The 19,213-nt window shown below is 41.1% G+C and overlaps 2 protein-coding genes across 3 annotated transcripts; both read right to left on the bottom strand.

The window, feature by feature from the left end:
* Positions 1–2,563: 2,563 nt before the first annotated feature.
* Positions 2,564–4,407, bottom strand: LOC137283265 (activating transcription factor of chaperone-like). The gene is made up of 3 exons (XM_067814694.1): positions 4,257–4,407; positions 3,610–3,888; positions 2,564–3,421 (listed from the first exon to the last, which is right to left on the bottom strand). Exons 2-3 carry the CDS (start codon positions 3,806–3,808, stop codon positions 2,652–2,654), a joined length of 969 nt encoding a protein of 322 aa, XP_067670795.1. The 5' UTR covers positions 3,809–3,888; positions 4,257–4,407; the 3' UTR covers positions 2,564–2,651.
* Positions 4,408–6,639: 2,232 nt separating this feature from the next.
* Positions 6,640–13,783, bottom strand: LOC137284496 (TNF receptor-associated factor 6-like). 2 transcript variants are annotated; one of them, XM_067816321.1, is made up of 8 exons: positions 13,640–13,783; positions 12,768–12,959; positions 12,515–12,572; positions 11,593–11,703; positions 10,591–10,749; positions 9,454–9,609; positions 8,624–8,775; positions 6,640–8,367 (listed from the first exon to the last, which is right to left on the bottom strand). In XM_067816321.1, exons 2-8 carry the CDS (start codon positions 12,935–12,937, stop codon positions 8,196–8,198), a joined length of 978 nt encoding a protein of 325 aa, XP_067672422.1. In that variant the 5' UTR covers positions 12,938–12,959; positions 13,640–13,783; the 3' UTR covers positions 6,640–8,195. The 2 variants fall into 2 exon arrangements, with proteins under 2 accessions (XP_067672422.1, XP_067672421.1); XM_067816320.1 differs by having other exon boundaries at positions 13,524–13,739.
* Between the last annotated feature and the right edge of the window lie 5,430 nt (positions 13,784–19,213).

The raw sequence follows: 19,213 nt of genomic DNA, 5'->3' as shown, positions 1-19,213 counted from the left end.
CAACCCAGTTATCAATATTTTAATTTCTAATGGTTGATATTATGATCCATATACTATACTCAAATACTGAATACTGGGGTGGTCCTTTACTTTTGTTGTTGACCATAAATGACACCTGCTCGGTCAAATTAGATGTACTTTATACGTTCTACGACCGTTGGGCAGGCTTGGTGTGTTGTGAAGATGACTGTTCGGCTTCTCTGAAACATTAAATGTCGGCAGGGTCTGTAAAGAATCGGACCAGGAAATCCAGTGATCAATGACAAGGGCATCGATCCACGCAACTGGATACAATGACATGTGTCAACCATGTCTGACAAAGTCTTACAATAGGTAAGTAATCGCTGAAGATGAAACTGGTGTAAGATGGCCTATAAGAACACATTCTGGGGGTATTTGTCTTCATTTCTGTGCGATATATATATATAACACAAATGTGTGTGTGTGTGTGTTTGTAAGTTTAAACATTGTGTCATTTGAGATCCCAATACAGTATATGTCCCTTCGTACAGATAAGTTCATGTTCGAGGAGACACAGCAACACTTGAGATCTTGATTTTGTGTTCTGTTGTCAGACAAGCGAGTGAGTGTTTAGCAACAATAACCATAACACTAGAAACTAGAAACGGGCTTCACGCAGTGTAACCATATGGGGAATCGAACCTGGGTCGTAAGGTGACTAGCGAATGCTTTAACCACTGGGCTACCCCAAAACCCGGTCAGACAAGAATTGTGTGCCTGTCGGTAATAGTATGGCCTTTGCATTTGGAAAGCAAATGCTTGGGAACGGTTGAACAGTATCTGACATGACAAGTTCCACGGAAACGGAGTACGATTACGCACAGTTGAGAACCCCTAATTTGTATGCAGGATTCGGAGTCTATAGCTATTTATAGGGTGTTGAGAAGCCACACTGTGTGACGCAAATACAATAGTATCTGGTATTCAAATTCATAATTTGAAAGGAAATTACGAATACAAACATTGTATTTGTTTAACGTACATTTTTCTTGAGTGATTTAATTGTGAAACCACATCCTTTCTTCGTTGCTTGAGATTTCTGTTAAGCAATATTCGGGATTGGGGTAAGCGGATTCCGAATCTTCACAATTAACCAGGCCACTTTATTTTCGAACTTGTTATCCACTTTCTACATGCGTGGGGTATAGGAGATAAAGATTGTAAATATACAATGTGTTTCTGTGTAAACTGTTACAAAGCAAATCATTTCTGCATCCTTCACAGCATCGAAGAATTCTGTCCAGCGGGTGGAATGTGATAACACAGGGACCTGTATCGCCCAGACACAGTGTTAGAAAGACATACAGGATCTTTTAAATGGTACTAAGGTATGGTCTATACATCTACATGTCTTTGTAACACCGTTTCTAAGAGATACAAACATGTATGTGTGATATTACACGAATACGTCCATTCAAGGGAGGCGACTTTACCGGCACTACAAGTCAGAGTGAAAGAAGCGTTTGTAGAATCATCATAGTACGTCTTTTTACGCCTGTGTTCGTCTCAATCAACGTTTCTGGTAAACTAGCGATTAGAAGATGTGTACGTTATGTCCAGATTAATTATTCTTAAAAGCCAGTAGGAACACATTTAATGTGTTTGCGTTACATTCCTACACTCTGTTAATTGTGGGAGGAATACGTCCCAAATTACCGAGATTTCTTTTCACTTCTACATTTGCAGAAGAAACTGCGGAAATTGTCGTTCTGTCTTATATTTGAGGCTGGACCAGGCAATCCAGTGATAACACGGGCATCGATCTATGTAACTGAACCGACGGGCCATCGAGCCTGACCAGTCGATTCCGTTAGACGCCTCTTGCTGACATGACCTGGGGACAGTGGAAGTGTGTGGACTCTCACACCTGTGAAATTCATTCGTAAGTGTATCGATTCTGTTACCTTAATGTACTATCTACAACATTCGTTTAGTTTGGAGAGATCAGTGCCGACATGTCAGGCGTGTGATATGCTGTGACCGTACGATGACTATTGCGAGTGGAGAGTTATTATTCTTAATATTTTGTTTCAAATTGTTAAACGTTTAAACATATATTCCACTATTCTGACTTTTGCTATTCATTTCCAATTATGACATTTGTATTTCGCTTTTCAAGAGAAACCAGTGGTCGCTGGATGACTGAACAAAAGTTAATTCACTTGTCAGCAGTTGTTTTCACTTCCTCCACACTGTCGAGCAAAAGTGTGCTCGTTATTACCTAAACCGCCGGATACGATCCCTTGCTGTGTTTGGTCTGAGGCATTTTCGGTCAATTCACATAGGGCATGCTCGACTGGATGTTTGATGGCTGTTCAACGCCTTGCTAGGTCGAATATAACAGCTTTAGGAGTTGAATACAATCTGGGCCATACTAACAGTGGTCCATATCCAGAAGGTAACTATTTCTGGAACCATTTTCATTAACTAACACTGACACAGGTGTTCCGAATCCCAAACTCAAACCCACGTACCAACTCCTTCCATAGCTCTTCAACTTTTACCAACAAACTTAAGAACTAAAAAGACACACAAAAATCAGTTATAATTTACAACATTTATTACATCGAATCCACACATCTTTCATCCACAATATGTACAACCCATTCACACAAATTACTATCTACATTTCACGACTTCACACCCTTTGCTTTCAACACTTCTGCCATTAAATCCTTCATGTATTGTATCTCGCGTGACAACTGCTCAACTTTGTCACGAAGCTCTTTGTTCTTTCCTTCCAGACCCTGTTCCTCATTCTTTACTTCTTCAGCTTCTGCTTTTTTCTTCTGGCGATACCTGATGGCTGCGTTCTTGTTTTGCAGCTTCTTTTTGTCTTTCCTTGAAAGAAATTCAACATGAATATCAGTGTCAACAGTGTCTTTAACCTTAGGCTTTGTGCTACGCCCACTAGGCTTAGAATAAGGCGCTGCCCTACTCCTCGATTTGCCATTTGATTTGGGAGTATTGTCCAAAAGCATTGCCTGAAGCTCACTGCATGTGGATGGGCCACTCTCAGAGTCTGTGATTCTTGAATCAGGCGAGGAGGGTTCAGAGCCAGATAAGAGACTTTCTACATCTTCAGCCGAGAGAGGCGAATGCATGATACCATCCATATCGGTCAGATGTATTGGAGACATGGGAGTCTCTACACTGGCATCTAAGTTAATGGTTGGAGCCACCTGTGCTTCTGGTGTCGGTGGGGTCGACTCCGGCTCCAAACCCTGCTCGATCAAGCTTCGTAAAATTTCATGACCCTTGACCTCAGATGAGGTGTCTGCAGCTTCCCACAAAGATTCTGGGGCTGAACCGACATCCATGGCGCTAGCAGAGTCCTCGACCAGGCTCTGCAGCATCTCCGTGATGCCAGCATTTTCCATCCACTCATTGCAGAAGGGATCTGAAATGTTTAAAGTGGAACATATAACTAGCTGACCATGTACATAATGTAACAATGCATAGCATTAATTGCAAATGATATTCAATTATTTTATCAATGCAAAAATTTTAACTGCAGGAAAACTAATGTTTGTCTCCTAGTCTACTGCTTGACCTTATCGCGGTAATCTCGTGACCTTAACCACGCACCTGCAATGGGATCTGTCTGAGCTCCAAGCAGCTCGCTGAGGTCATCGACGCCGCTGTCGAGTGGTGTCTTGACAATATCAGTCGACTCCAAGTCGACGTTCTTCCATGGATCATCGAACAGGGTCAGTCCGAGCGAAGGCTCGAGCTGCCAGTCCTCCGACAAGAGGTTGAGATCCTCCATGTTGAGTGTAGACATCATCGATGGTAAAAATTAGTTCTGAATCTTGTGCCTTTACAGCAGTTGCCAGGGCGAAGAGAAAAACGACATTGTGTTGGGGTCTGAAAGAAAACGCTGCTGTGTTAAATACAACTCCTGTATTGGAATACGATGGGTAGGAAGAGAGCGAGGAAATATCTATCAACATTGTAACAATATTCCTTAGCAGAAAACAGAATATCGCCTGTGTATGTAATGAAGATCTGAGACCATATAATATATGATCTCTGTTAAAATATACTCCCATGACAGGGTTTGACTATTTTAAAAAATAATTGCTTCGTCGTCCATATGGCGGGAATCGACACGTGGCAAGCAAACATGAACTACGCAGTTATTTCTAAGTGTCAAGTAAGAAAGAGAAACATCACGGTATGTCACTTAAATTAGGATTAAAGCGATCATATGTACATATTAATAATGTACTTACGCCATGGTGCAAAATTATTTGCACGGGTGTTGAGGGGGTGCCGGCTTACGCTTCCATCGCTATCGGTTTAACGTGTAAACTTTCTCATTAGCTGGGTATCTCAGAATGAGCAGTGCGGGCGATGTTGCCAGCTAAAAAGTGCGGCTTATGGGAAATATTACTACGCGTGACGTCTGAAGGTACTCGAATTAGGCAAGTATTCACATGTGTGTACTTCATTAGTTTTATTTTGAAGTTATGTTATTGTTAAACCATAATTACAGTGTTACTGGTTGACACAAACTGATATATCAGTAAAGGTTTTTATGCACTATATTTCGAAACGGATGTGTAGGTATTTCTGGGGAGTAAACAAATCATAGGGTTGCATCAGAAAATTCTGGCGGTGTGCCAAAACATGTGACATGACGTAGATCCTGTGAATGCGATCACGTGTGATCTGTTATTCGATTGGCCAGTTACCGACAGCGCCCACAAATGCGGTTGCTATATTTGGGTATTTGCTAGCTCGCACCTGTCTACCTCATCAAACATGAATGGACACGAGGCAAATACTGTATACCACAAGGCTTACGTGGTTCAGCGAGACTTTACCATTATCGTCATTTTTATTGTTGATTCAGCAAGTGAGACGAAAATGATACAACTGCGTGTTTATTTCATTCACAACTAGTATGAATTAAATAATCTGTCAGTTCTGGAAAGGTGTGATAATGAAGCATATGTTACAATCCCCAATATATGTCCATGTACTCACACTCGTGAATGGAGAGAAAAATACAATATGTATGAACATTACAACACAATGCGATTATGTTTTAGTCCGTGGCGTGGCGAACGTTATGACATTACCCAATAATGATTCACCATGAAACTGGTTTGATCGATTATTTACACAGTTCTCTACGTTCCCTGAAAATATCAGAAAGGCTGGTTGATACTGGGTACATAGTCATGCCTTTCTCAACACATTAGCGATCCGTATGTTGCCATTAATACATGTATATATCGAGAATGTGTCTATTCGGTCAATTATGTATTTTAAAACTATTTGTACTGTGTTGAATGTTTGATCTGATATCCCTCGCAAGTATAGTGATTATGCAAGTCATGTTGCCCATGGCGACCTCACGATTATCCGGGTACGTCGGGTGATACTACCGGGAAGTACTGAGACACGTAAACCCCCGAGTCGAGCCGAAAGCAGTCGCGAAAGGAAACTGACCGACACTTACTAAGTTACGTATCAGTTTCATGGAAACAAATAACTGCATCTAAATTTGAAAGGAGCCCCGATGACAAGGGAAATCCCTGAACCTGATGAAATCTGAACGTGCTTCAAACTGCACTCCAGATCTAGAGAAAGCATGCAGGGCGGAAGAGGAAATTTTAATAATGTGGTAAGGGACTGAGACAGACTAGCAGGAGCAACGTCAAAAGGAGGTTTTCACACAACTGGCGTCTCAAATAACAGGATGGTAATAGACTAAATTATCTGGATAAAACGCACGATATAGGAAAACCACGAAACACTGTTAAATTGTCATGAAAATGTCCTCGAATCGTGTTTCCTCCCAGGGGCATCGGTGCATGAACAACATCGCCCGAAGTGCTATATGCTAAAAATAGTTCTATCCTCTCAACATCATTCTGTCAGTCACAGTTAGACGATCAAGGAAGTCACAGCTCAAGATTTACAATCCATACGGAAGTTAGATGCAGCTGCATGTCAGATAACGGCAACAAAAGTTGATCAGCTATGAGCATGCGTTGTATTAAATGTAGTGTCTGATTTGTACCGTTATTACTATCAAAATGCCAAGAAAATAACTGTTAGCTTGGCAAACAATTAAATTAAAATTTAATAGTACAACTTCATGCGAGTACCTAGATGATACTGAATATAATACATGATCTACGTGTTAATATTTTAACATAAGTAATGGTTCCATAATTTTGTTGTACCCAGTATAAATACGCATCTTAGACTAATCGGTGTGAACACTTCTGTTATCATGAACGCAGCTGTTAGCCTATGGAATTCACGTATCAAGTCCACCCATAAATCTCTTGAGATAAATCTCTTGAGAATGAAAATAGCCCTGATATCTACAGCATTCCTGTTTAATTAACATTATAACAAGAAGTTGTTGTACGTCACGCCTAATTTCCCGGTGTCTCAACCGCTGTAAAATGAACATTATATAGTCTATGATCATGGCAAATATTAACCCCCATAATTAATGACAAATTCACAATTCGCTGGTCAACTATATTCCTGGGTGCCATAGGAGGGGTGCGGGTGGGTGGCTGTCCTTCATTCTGGATGGTGACGGGTACTCTACAGAAATTGAGACAAGTACAAACACACAACACATCCATAACGAATTCAATTTTTATTACGAAAATATAATATGCTAGAAGAATACGCATGCACTGAATATCAGTCCTGATCAAAATGTGTACAAGACTATGATATGACTGAATGTATGGCATACGTGCTGCTGTTATGACTGGTGATAAAAACTTCCACAATCCAATTCATATTCGCTCTGAATATACAAATACCGACAGGGAGTGCACCTAACACATTCCTTCACGTGTATCATCTATAAAGCCCAGGACAGTGAAACTGCAGTCATGCATGTTGTCAGCTACTAGCAGTCACTGGTGTGTTAACTTACGTAACTGACAATAGGTTTGTCAGTTGGGTGTGTCGTCTAGTGTGATATGTGTGCATGATAAAGGGGGTATCTTTTGTATCCTACTATTCTACCATTGTATTCTGGCACACCCACCTTTCAGCAGAACAAGACTGCACATGCTTGCATGAAACGATCCTATTATAACGGTATGTTAATATATACAGTACATGAGTAGATAGTGTGGCGTGGTATCCATGGCGACGGGATATCGCCGAAGGCACGGCTGATTTATCCCACTATTTTGGTATCCCTCTCTATATACATTTAGTACAAGTTTGACAAACTGAGCAGAGGCCCACATTATAATCACTTCGTACATCTTTACCTTCGTAACAATACGGAACCAGCTCTGTTTACGATAAGCACTCTTAACGTCTCATTCCGGCTATATATATAACCAGACAATCCAGTGAAAGACGATGAACATCAATCAAAGCAGCTGGGATACCAGAATATCGATCAACCATTCGGTAAGAATGGGCATCGCATCCCGCCTGTAACCGTCCGACACGTCAAGTCAGACTACATTAGGCCAGAATGCACTGTCACCCTGAACTGTCAAAGGGCAGAGTCAGTGGGTCGATACCAGTTGCTGGAATATTACGCCAAGGGTTGTCTGGTCCAGACTGTCCACCTGTAAACGAGCCGCCCGGATGTTCAGTTATATATCTCGAAAACACCCTGACGCAGTGCAATACGTTCACCATTTCACATGTGGCTACCATGTATTTATAGAACTATTAAATGTTGCAGGTACATACACTACTCAAATGAAGTTTATTGTAACCCAATTCCTTAAAAGTAATGCTATATTGCTAACCTTCCATGCCAAAATTATAGATAATGTCATAAAAGACCAACGACAATCTGGATCCCCTTTAACTTCTTTCTAGCGGAACTCATATACTTTCACAGTAAATACATGTGAAGATGTGTGCCTGGTCAAGCCTCCAAAGGATCCTGACCCTGAGGAGCATCCAAGAAGATGAATCCGATGAAAACGTATAGATACGCTGGCATTGCGCATTGTAGTGGTTCAATACTGCTTCAGTAAAAATGGCTATAATTAACAAGGATGGCAAGACGGCTCTAAGAACCTGAGTAGATTAACCAGCCTTTGGGTATGTCAAGGTACACATATGTAAATCACTGCCGCAGAGCTCATTACACTGCGTGATGGTTGAGCTGCCGTGTTCAGAACTCTACACACTGCAGACTAAATTCAAGTCACATATCACGAGATGTTACCACTGTCGTCATCTAGCTCCATTGTGATGGTGTTCGTCGCTGCATCGTTGACGTCTTCGTCCGACGTGGTTGAAACAGCATCACTTGCGGATTCGCCACGAAGTTTTCGTATCTGTCGACGTTGCACCTTCATGATGACTTCTTGTCTCACGGCCAGACTGAAACATCGAGTTATAGACATTAACTCAGTGAGCGAGATGGGTTCAATGTCGCTTGTCTCGTCATACCTCTTGTCAGCTGAAGGGATGCATATCTTCAGTTTGGTGAAACCCTAGACTAATAGCTAGTCTCTGAAATGAATGTACTTCACTGAAACTCGACAGGTTCATTAAACAACGAGAAACGCTAGTCAAGGACAAACCAGTTTACAGTACCTCACCACCTCGTAAAACGGACAATTGGATCTGCACTCACTCTTTAAGATCTTCCACATCGTTAGAGAGAGACTCGACTGTGATTCGTAACTTCTGCATCTCAGAGCGCAGATGGAGCTCGTTTTCGGCCATCAAGGCCAGGTGTTGCTGCCAGCACTCTTTGTTGTGCTTCTCCAGGTTCTGCCGCTTTTCCTGCAAGAGAGATCAGGTTTTCCTGCAAGGAGATCAGAAGTATACATCTGACATACTTCCATTACAGGAAGATCAAGATATGAAACTGTCAATGCTTAAATCTCATTCAACGTTTTCAAAGTTTCATATGTATTCATATGTATCAAATTCGTACGAGTGACTTATGTTTCATACGCCGCTTTTAGCAATATTTAAGCACAATCATAGCAGGGAACACCAGAAAGAGGACGCCAGAAATGTGCATCACAATGTGGGCAACCAGCGTGATGAGCGAACGCTTTAACCAATGAGCTCCCCCACTGCCCTTAAAACACGATGAATGAAAGACCATTACCCTAACATACAGTGCTGCGTTGTCTGCCGTACAGACCCTGAAGTATAAATATCCAAGAAAGCCCACGCAAGTCTAGAAAATGTGGCAAGTCTGTCTCAGGGCTCCATTTCATTACATTATTTTTTTCACTATGAACGTTTTTTCAGTAAAATATGTTCATTTCAGAGACTAGCTGTTAGTGTAAGTGCTGCGTTACTTCAGGCTTTGAGTAGTTGCATGCTTTATTTGGTACTTGCATGGGCCGCTTTGTCTTTGCATTAATGACATGGGTTACGAGAGTATTTAACACTGTAAACCCCACTGATATGAAATACATGCACCTCTCTGTGTCTTGTGTGACATACCTCGGCCTTGCACCCTAGTCTGTGGAAGGTACATTTAACCTCTACCAGAGGGCAGTCCTGCTCGATGTGGTCCGGGATGTTCTTCCGGAGAATGCCGACAGCTCCACACACCGTACACGTCACCGGGAACTTTTCACACTCCAGCAGGTGGTGCATCTTCACACAGAATATTAAAGAATTAACTTTAAGTGCGTCTCAATACACTTGCAATACGTTAGTAGACATGCCTTGATTGTATCAATGCACTTTATTTGAAGTCGGTTTAGGCAAATGCTTTGAAAGGAGTTGTAAATATGTAAATGTGGTTCATGTCACCTGCTGTTTTTAAATCGTGTAAATAATTATATACACCAACGTCAGTGTTCTAAACACGTTTTAGATATCAGATTAGGTTTGTCTTATATTCCAGCTTTGAGGCGGTGTCTTTAAATGATCCTGTCTGGGCTAGACAGTCAAGTGATTGGACAGGATATATAGTGGCCAATCACTTGACTGTCTAGCCCAGACAGGACCAATCATGGCAGCCAGGCAGCTGACAAGCTCGTTACTTGCCTCTTACATGAGCAATAGACGCCTCGAAGTGGGGTGTCTAAGATAGTTTCTAAAACCAATCTCCGCGGACGAAATGTCTGGACTATGCAGGAAAAATGTGTGACGAATCGCTGGTTTCAAGGTAGACTAATGCTTAGTTTCTGAAAGTACATAATTTTGACAGTACCAATGGCGAGTTTAGTTTTACACCGCACTCAGCAATGTTCCAGCTATGTGGCGGCGTCCTGTAAATAATCGAGTGTGGATCAGGCAATCAAGAGATCGACAGCATGAACATAGATCTGCGCAACTGGAAACCAATGACAGGTCAACCAAGTCAGCGAGGCGATCCAGTTAGCCGCCTCTTACAACAACCATCGTCGCCTTTTGTGGGAAGCATGGGTTGCTGAAGACCTATTCTATCTCCGATCTTCACGGGTCGATAGTAACAATAAATTGAAAAGGTGCTCTAGCTAGTGAGACATTCAGAACCAGAATAAATCTAATTTGCTTTCTTTGGGATTTTGCACTGCAGTGAGGGCTCGGAGGCAGGGAAAATAATATGGTTCAGGGACTGTAATACAGTCTAGTTTCAAAGTAATTTACCGGTCTGTCAGCTAGTGCCAATGTGATCTGGCAGTGGTCACACGCGACCGGCCTTCTCCTGCAAGTCGCCATGTGGACGGCCACTTCGCCTCGGGTCACCGTCAGTCCACAACTGTACTCGCAAGGTATTGGGGCCATTTGGCAGGTGTCTTTGTGCTCCTAAAAGGTACAAAAAGGTGGAGGATGCCATCATCAAACTGACGTTTAAGTGCAAGCAGTATTCATGTACAATAGGAAAAGTGTGAAACTGGTCAAAATATAAGATATAGGAGTCAAGTATAAAATTTTTGCCTCGCTCGGCAACATGCCACTTATACATCTTCATGGCGGAGGTGTATCAATAATCGAGTGATTGACAATGAAAATCGATAAACGCAATTCTGCCAAGTCGCCGACCGTGACCCACCGAACAGGTTAGCATAAGCTGCTGAATACCAATAATTATAAACAGGATCTTCTAGACCCAGTACCAATTCTAAACGTGTTTTATAAGCCAAATCGAAATAGAAGCCAACAAATATGGCAAGAGTTCCACCCGTAACCCCCGCTTGAAATGTAATCGGTTTATTATGATTGTTTCTAGGGGATAGGGTTTAGGGTTTAGATTTAACATTATGTTGGGTTTAGTGTTAGGATTAGGGTTAGGTATGGGGGTAGGCCTTCTATAAAACCATCTATTACAAGACATAGAATGAATTTAAAACAAAAAAGGGGGTTACGGGCGGAAATCCTTCCAAAAGTATAAAGATATAAACCCCTTACACCATGTTACAGATGAATTCTTAATAGTTTGTAACCGCATTTGCGGGATGTGAACACCAGGATTCGTGGGGTGTGAATACTGAGTGAGCTTATGTATTTATGTAATTCTAGTTCATTCACATTATTTTTAAGTGTTGTGAGTTCAAAGTGGTAAGACATGTCTGGTGAAATCACGATCAGCTGGATAGTCTCCCTTGAACTACACGTGAAGACTAATTTGCCGTGGCGTCACAGGCTCACCTGGAGTTCTCGGAGTTCGCCCTTCCACTGACATCGGTCATCGCCTTTGCTGTAGTCGCACTTGACTGTCAAGGACAAGATTTCACGTCGTGTGGCGATGTCGGGAAACACCTGGCAGCAACGACAGTGTCGATATACTAATCACATAAAAGAAATACCATAATGAAGCACAGGTATACTTCCACACACACTGAACAGACCTCTAGTCACTGACACAGATGAAGTAACTTCTGTCACACTGCTCTACAACATCTGTACCAACTGAACGTCGATCCGCGTTGGAATATAACACTTTCTTCAAAGCAGATTTAAATCTAAAATCGCTTTGAGTGGTAACGCTGCCTTCAGCAATAGTCCAGCTATATAATAATATAATAATATAGTCAAGCTATATAACTCTGCCTTCAGCAATAGTCCAGCTATATAAGAATATAATAATATAGTCAAGCTATATAACTCTGCCTTCAGCAATAGTCCAGCTATATAATAATATAATAATATAGTCAAGCTATATAATAGAATATCACTAGACAGCCCAGTGGTCATCAGCATCTATCTATGCAACGATGGGATAAGATCCTAACATCCGATCCGATTATTCGCCTCTCATGCAGACAAGTATTGTTTGCTGCAGGACAAGTCTAACTCGGATCTTCAACAGAATGAGCATGGACGTACAATTCAAGAAGTGTCAGAAACAAGGGACAACATGCCTTCAGCGTAAAGTTACGAATATTCTCATCTGAGGTCACCGTTGCTGACAGTTCTTAATTAAACATGCAATGTATTTGTCGCAATGTCGGTATTAATAAAAACAGACAAGTTAGCAAAACATTAACGGGCATTTCAGGAGGGATCTCACCAACATACATGGTGCAACTGAATCAACTGAATCGTGTAACTGTTACTCAATAAATCTTACTTCCCCTCGAACTCTGAACCATCTGTTGTCTACTGGACACTTGGCACACGTTCTTGCCCTATGAATCAGAAGACATTAAATGTACATGAGCCTAACATTTAAGATCAAGGTTGACAACTATTGTTGATGCTTGATTATCGGTTTATTGCAGTAGTGCGTTAAAGTGAAAATACCACGTGGGTTACTTGGATCTTTACGACTAGATACAAGGTCTGCAGATATGAAATGAATCTCTGGAAAAATCAACGCTCACTTGATGACGCCTTTCAGACACTCTTCGCAGAACCTGTGACCACATGAAGTCTGAACTGCTTCCCGTAACACGGCCAGACAGATCGGACACTGGTACTTCCGGTCTACTTGCGGATCAAAGTCATGGTCAAAGCCGTGGATCTCCCCAACACTGACCTCCTCGTGACTCATCCTGTCTGTACGCGGTTTGTAGCTGCCAATAAACACACTCGTAGTTATATTTTGACTGACAGTTGAACTCAAATCATGACTACACACATCTAGCAAACATTGCCATGCTCTTACATACGTAACAAGGATGGTGGGGTAGATTATTTCGGATGTACTACAAATACACATGTGTACCCATAACAAGTCCAATCTCAGACGACAGCAGCTGGTGGCACAAAGATCGACTTCCGGGTGAAAGAATTTTGATGAAAATGATATGACGTAATCAACAGAAGATGACTTCCGATGTAACTATGATAATTTTCCAAAGAGAAAATATGAATTACAAATCCACTAGAGTGCATGTGTCAGTGTTCGAAATCTCCATTCCAACACAACCATGCAACCAGCATATGCCTTGAATTTGTTTTGGTGAGGGAAGTACCGATTCTGTTCTTTCAAAATGCGTTCAATTTCGATCAGCGAATCACATTTTTTCTGAGCTTCCTTTGCAACACCAATGTACGTGACTTTCTAAATTAAAATATGTTGATTAACGAGCTCTTCAGGGCATTTAGAATTCGCGCAGGTTGGAAACAGTTCTTACCTATGGGAGAGTCAACTTTGGACTGGATGACCTTTTGCAGGCAACCAATACAGCCACCAGTCGACACCATATGTTATGTATCGGAGAAGCGTGACATTTGAGCTGGCATCACTCACTCAGGGTTTCCTATAACAGCTTGGGTGGTTGTCAATAGAAAAACTATAAGGCTTGTCACTCAATCTGACTTCTGTCTCGACAATGCTGGTAATTGACATACCATCACACTGTGTTTACAACCAGGGGCGTTAATTGCTCAGTTTGGCACGTGCAAAGGGGTTATCGCATCACACGCTTGAGCGTAGCGCACGTTGACCACGAGATTACTGGGTGAATCCATGGGCATCAACACTTGAGACTGTGTTCTCCAAATCATTAGTATTTCGTTCAGTTTGTAATTTTTACTAAATACAGGACCATAGTCCATTCTCCACCTCCATATTTAGCTCTCTCTACTGGAGGTATGTGCTCCTCGCGCTCCCCCATCCCAAATAATATTTGTAAATTGATATATACTAGAAGTACTAACAAAACCTAACACAACAATTACTTGAGGACTCACAAAAATAAATTTAACTAGAAGCCCTCAAACTAAGTACAATATATAGGGTTGAATCACTTAGTGTTACCTGTATTGATCTGCGTAAGAAAAAATATGGGGGAACGGAAGAAACTCATTCCCTGCATTTTCCCCATGAAACTTTTGCATGTTGTCTTTAAAAACACTTCGGAATTAGGGTTTCTATTTTGGCGAGTACGGATATTGTTTTCGAAATGCTGGGGTGCACTAAACAGGCATCCTGCCAGGATAAAACAAATATATTGCGTTTGGCTACTATATTTCATGAAAACATTTTACACAGCGTTCTGTTACACATCGACATTGGTCACCAATCAAATTTTATATGTATTAGTCTGCTTCAAATGGCGAGACGCATCTTCCCTCTGGATTCGCGTGACAGATGTGTTTTATGATGAGGGTTTTAACTCCTTTGAAATCTTACAATGTAGATGAAGTTTGTTTGGCGTTGTGTAACGCCACTATCGGCAGTATTCCATCCACATGACGATTCGAGTCAGCAACGGATACAGGAGAATGTGTGCGTGCGTGCGTGCGTGCGTGCGTGCGTGCGTGCGTGCGTGCGTGAGCGCACACACTTCATTCTCATCCGAATTTCAACGATCATATAACAAACGAGTAATCGAGCCTGGACCACACAATCCAGTCACTGATATTGTCACACAACGATCCACGCCATCTTACGGAAGGGTGGTAGGGCCACGGTGAAAAATATTTTTAGTTTCATTAACTCCTTCGTAGGACTAAGTATCTCCTACGTAGAATTTAGTATCTTCTACGTAGGACATAATTTCTCCTACGTCTGTTGAGCCCGCACAGACGTCGGACTTATTACTTAGTAGACCCGTGAAGGTAGAATAGGCCTCCAGCAACCCATGTTTGCCATAAAAGGCGACTCAGCTTGTCGTAAGAGGTGACTAACGGGATCGGGTGGTCAGACTCGCTGACTCGGTTGACACATGTCATCGGTTCCCAATAGTGCAGATCGATGCTCATGTTGTTGATCACTGGATTGTCTGGTCCAGACTCGATTATTTACAGACCACCGCCATATAGCTGGAATATTGCTGAGTGCGTCGTAAAACTAAACTCACTCACTATTACTTAGTATCTCCTACGTAGAACTTAATGTCTCGAGTAGTATCTCCTACGTAGGACTTACTATCTCCTACGTAGGACATACCATCTAATACGTAGGACGTCCTATCAGGACATTAATTCGTTCGTAGGAGATAGTAAGTCCTACCTATGGCTTAATGTATCCCTTTTAGGTTTCGGATTGTGAAGTATGGTTATTAAGCTGAGCTGGTTATGCAGGGCGTTGAAATGCAAGTCAGTGAATATTCATGACATTAACTCAGTGTCACTATACAGTGTTTTTGTGAATGTTGCGTTAGGCTGACGTGGACCTTGATCTAATTGCAGTTATGGAGATTTGGGTATTCATACACAATCCTGTCATCCACTCACTCACTCTCTCACACGCACTACAGAGGGGGATGGGGGGTAGGGTAAGGTGCTGACATGAAATTCTGAATATAACACGCCCTCCGTACGTTTTTGCTTATCTTCAGATGGGACTAGGGTTTGGATAGTTTGCGGTTTGTTTTATTGGTGATTGTTCACAAGTTGACTTGTCCGGAGAGTAAAAGTATTGAGTGCGGCGTAGAACACTACGAAATTCGTAAAGGCAATAAATTGTCATTATAGTTGTTTGTATAACAGTAAGGGAATAAGTACGAATACATTGCCACCGATAGTCTAAGACAGGTCTGTGCACGCAAATTATGACTCATGTGCAACGACCTCTGAAATATCCATCACATAACCAAGATAACAGTAGAGTGCAACGAAGTGCGACATATAACAACGAACTAAATGCAACGCGTAACAGTGCAGCAAACTGACCGCGATGCAGTAAAGTACAACGGTCGGTCCAACACATGACAGTAACGTGCAACAATTAGTTGAACACATGAGTCTAATGGTGAAGGAAATAGTAGACTTATAGTGAATGAATCACATGATTTTAGACTCTAATGGTAAATGTAACACATATAGTCTGGTTCATAATTATTGAGAATTTTTCTTCTTACTTTGAGCTATCCTAACACCTCAACTGATTCACTGATACTTAAAACTAAGTAATGGTATAAGGGAGGTAACTCATCTTGGCCTACTGAGTATAGTACAATTAGAGTTACCTCCCCTGAATTTGTAGCAGACGTCATTTTCCTCAGCACTGTCAACAATGTCTGCTGAAGATAAAAGAAGGTTGATTTTTCAGTTGTGTAATCAAGGAATTGATGATGTAAATACATTGGCAGAGAGAACAGGAACTCCTCTTTCTACTGTGTATAGGATTAGGAAGAATTTTAAAGAGGGAAAGGATTTGGGGCACCAGAAAGGAGCAGGGAGACCCAGAAAATTGGACTTCTCAGATCGCGTCCGGCTGGGAATTTTAGCGTCTAAAAAGCAAAGGGCAAGCATCTCCAACATCAGGTATGAAATGATAGAAAGGGGATTAACAGTTGTATCAAAATCTACAGTTAGAAGAAATTTGATTGATCTTGGATGGGAGAAAAAGACTGGAATTCCTTCTCCTCTCATGAAACAAGAACATAAAGACAGGCGTGTTGAGTGGTGTTTGGCACATGAAAACTTTGACTGGGAAAATGTGATTTTTACTGATGAAAGCTCAATATGGGTATATCCCAATAATGTGAAAATATGGACAAAGTCTGCGTCAGCACCGTTGTATCGACGACCTAAATACAGCCCAAAGTTTCATGTATGGGGAGGGATATCCTTATTAGGAACGACCCCGCTGTGTGTGTTTGAGGGAAATCTGACAAGTCAACGCTACACTAACATATTAGATAATTTTCTGCTTCCAAGTGCACATGTGTTTTATGGAAATGACTGGATTTTGCAGCAAGATAATGATCCTAAACACCCCGCAAAACATGCCAAGCAGTGGTTTCAGGAGAAAAATGTGACTGCATTACCATTTCCTGCATATAGTCCTGACTAAAATCCCATTGAGAACATTTGGGGGATGATGAAGGAATGTGTGAATCAAAAGGGGTTGACAAAAATTGAAGACATGAAGAGAGAAGTGGTCCGATACTGGGACAGCATAACTCACGAGACACTAACCTCTCTGATAGGAAGTATGCCTACCCGTCTTAGACTGTGCCGTGAAGCTCAAGGAGACTTGATAAAATATTAAATTGTTACCTACACAACATGAAAAGGTCAGTTCACTTTCACAATACATTCAATTTTATCTGATTTGTTCTCGTTTAATAATATGAAATGCTTTAGCTATTCTCAATAATTTTGAACCATACTGTAACTGTAGACTCTAAAAGTGAATGAAAAACTATGACTGCAAGCTCTAAACAGTGACTGAAACAGTGAAACAGGACATTGTTTGCGTGTCTGGGGATTTAAATCGGCCATTTCAGATTGTTGCATATTGATATATATATCGACCATCTCCTACACGAGATACTAAGTCCTATGTTGGAGATAGCAAGTCCTTCGTAGATGATAGTATGTCCTACGTAGGAGATAGTATCTCCTAGGTAGGAGAAAATGAGATAAAGTTCACTGCGGCCCTTCCACGCTTCCCTACCATCGAGCTATGGTGACAGACAATAAATTAACACGTGTGATAGGTTACTTGGGACCTATATTTTATCCAAGAACCAGGTCCCGCTCCGCAAAGCGTTCGTAAGGTTGTCTTGTATCAAAACACTATCCTTTATCTTTGACTTAGGTATGGCTTAATGCTACTCACGCTTTGCGGATAAGGCCCCACTAACTGAAAACAGGAGACAGAAACGTCAAGATACTTTGTGCTTATAAGTCATAACGTTTGATGACCCTTGTCATTTAGCTGGAGTGACAGCGAGTGAGTTGGGTTTTATGCTGCTTTTAGCAATATTCCAGAAAAATCTCGACAAGAGACACCAGAAATGAGTTTCACACACTGTACCAATGTTGGGAATGCAGGAGTGAGGAGTAAACCCTTTGACCCCACAATTTAGGTGGAGTAACATGGACAGCCTACACGATGATCAAGTGAAGTAAACCACTTAAGTCTTCACTGACGCTACACCTTCTACACTGACTCTAAAATAATGTCTTGTGACATTGCTGATTGTTTGTCATCCTACCCAACTGCTGATCATTGTTATTCATGGTATCAACTACTAGTTTGCCTCATGGATGTGAACCAGTCAAGATTACAAGCTCATAATGTCAGTGCTATTCACCACTGAGCATCTTTAAGGTGGATATTACAGGCACTTTACAAATGTTATACTGGTATGTATAATTTTATGTGTTGTCATGGCAACTCTATAAATATATGATTAGAGAAATGCAAATACATATCATGTAATGTTATGTCCTACTGACAGGTAAGGATATCCTTGAGCTTCATTTCACAGGGGCTAGTATTGCTTGGAAATAGTGTCAGAAAGTCATATTGGCATATAGACCCTATTCTATATATTACTAGGGTAGTGTCTATACACCTATGTCCACTATGTCTAAGTGATACAAGCCCCTGTGCTTTATTTCACCATTCACTTCAGTGAATAAGAATGCATTTACTCAAAACCTTACAGAAATCACAACACCACCACAATGGCTTTACATATCCTCATAATTTCGGTAAAAATATCACAAAGAAGAACATATTTGGGAAATTTATTTTATTCTGTTTTTCATCCAACAGACCAATATAAATCAAGATATCACAGACCTTGGCATATAAAAATAGAAAACCTAGTAAAAGAGTACATCAACACATGGCAATATCTGGAAGGATTTCATAATGACTTTCTAACTTAGGTCAGAAAATGCAGTTTATACCAATCCATAGTTTCCGAGAAGTTATCATTCCATTAAATATGTGCATGTTTTTATATAGAAGATACAGGTTACTTACAGTTATGGATAGTTTTTATGTATATTCATCAAATTGGATATTTTTTTTTTATCACAATCCTATTAAAAAAAAAGTCTCCAGATTGCATAAGTTTCTTTAAATTTGTCGCAACACTGACACAAACATATATATGAGTACATATAATACTGA

This window comes from Haliotis asinina, chromosome 5 (genome assembly GCF_037392515.1).
Source record: "Haliotis asinina isolate JCU_RB_2024 chromosome 5, JCU_Hal_asi_v2, whole genome shotgun sequence".
Classification (NCBI taxonomy): Eukaryota; Metazoa; Mollusca; class Gastropoda; order Lepetellida; family Haliotidae; genus Haliotis; species Haliotis asinina.
This window is presented reverse-complemented; position numbering and strand designations above follow the sequence as displayed.